This window comes from Nothoprocta perdicaria, unplaced genomic scaffold (assembly GCF_003342845.1).
Source record: "Nothoprocta perdicaria isolate Ctin4 unplaced genomic scaffold, notPer1 scaffold_10, whole genome shotgun sequence".
In the NCBI taxonomy this organism is placed as follows: Eukaryota; Metazoa; Chordata; class Aves; order Tinamiformes; family Tinamidae; genus Nothoprocta; species Nothoprocta perdicaria.
In genome coordinates, this window is record NW_020454094.1 from 6,984,788 (window position 1) to 6,986,227 (window position 1,440).

Consider the following 1,440-nt stretch of genomic DNA (forward strand, 5'->3'; position numbering starts at 1 on the left):
CCCCATCACAGCCAGGCAGAGCTTCATCAGCTCAGAAACAAAAGCACTGGTTTCCTCAGACTTCAATTAAATGTGACTGTGCCTTGTCCTGTAGCAATTCAGAGTAYGGGACATGCTTRGGAATAACCTCAAGTCCTCTGAGGCATCCCCTAAGGAGTAAATACTCAAAACCAGGTGGAARTAATGTCAGGATGGAGGTTTTGCTCCGTGACTGGGATTCAGCAGAGCTATATTGGCCATTACAAAGAAYAGTTATACAGCTAGCTCATTGGTATGCTATGCATGAGGCTCACATTCACTGTCAAGCCTTCTGATGAAAAAACCTAATGGCAAAAGAAAAGTGAGAGTGTTTTTAACATCTGAGACAAGCTTCTATTCCCCTCCTCTCTGGGCATCTTGATATTGTCTTAGATACTGAGAAAAAAMTGGTTTCAGTGCCAGCTGGGCTAGTCCATCCTCCAGAAGTTCAAACCAGACAGGCTGTATTCCCAGAAAGTCAGTCCCAGGACACCTGTACTGCTTAGGGGTATCCAGAGGAACTGTTTGGAGTGCAGAGCAAATATAAGATCCAGGAAGATCAGTTCGAGTTATTGCCCAGAAGCCATGGGAGGTAATTCCAGCTGTAGCTCASCTTTGGATATCCCATTGCCTGGGCTAAGTGCAAGGGGAAGTGCTTGTAGGGCACTCAAACTGAGCSAAGCAGCAGCCTGGAAGTGTTRTCCTKTAGGCTTGGTGAGGCTCCTGAGACAACACAGGGTGGGGAGGAACRGACAAGCYTTGGCTTGAGATATCATTTGCAGTGACTTAACCCACYAYRTGTGGAGAAGGGGGCAKATTTGGCAACACAGTGGTATGGAGGTGGCTTCAAGAGCAGAGTCCCTCAGTCTCCCACATCGTTATGAGGGACTGTGAAGAYGAGGTCTCATGCTTGGAACTTTCCTCCTGTTAATGCTGTCTGGAGCACAGCTCATACCAGCGCAGTGCCCTGCGCTGACCACACTTTGGGCTGTTATCCTGCCAGAGTCCCGCCCTGACCCAAACTGCCCCCAGCCAGAGCACAGGATTTGTGTGTCCTGCTCCCCAACTCAGTCACCAAGCTGCCTCGAGCCCTGCCTGYGGCCAGGCAGTTGTCAGCACAAGGGACCCCTTGAAGCAAGGGTCGTGCTTAGGTCAGCACACACAGCCCYSAGTCCTCTGCACCAGAGCTGCAGCAGCACCTATTGCTATCCACCTGCTCCCAGCACAGCCGTCCCCACTGACCTCCACGAAGAAGCCTCCCGTCAAGGACATGTAGGGAGCAGGGTAAGTGGAGAAGAGCCCCGCCGTGGCATTTGGACCAGTCACTGTAAAGTTGCCCTTGGTGTAGTCGTACAGTGCCTCTAGGAGAAAGGGAGTTGGGAGTTAGCACAGCAGCCAGCACACAGCTCATCGCAGGTGGCA

The 1,440-nt window shown here is 51.4% G+C and overlaps 1 protein-coding gene across 1 annotated transcript in view; it reads right to left on the reverse strand.

Annotated features, from left to right (window-relative positions):
- Positions 1-1,440, reverse strand: part of LOC112947023 — a 24,611-nt gene that overhangs the window by 2,427 nt on the left and 20,744 nt on the right. Inside the window, exon 8 of the mRNA XM_026039031.1 lies at positions 1,261-1,385. Within this exon, the coding sequence (XP_025894816.1) occupies positions 1,261-1,385 (125 nt within the window). The remainder of the gene's footprint in view (positions 1-1,260; positions 1,386-1,440) is intronic.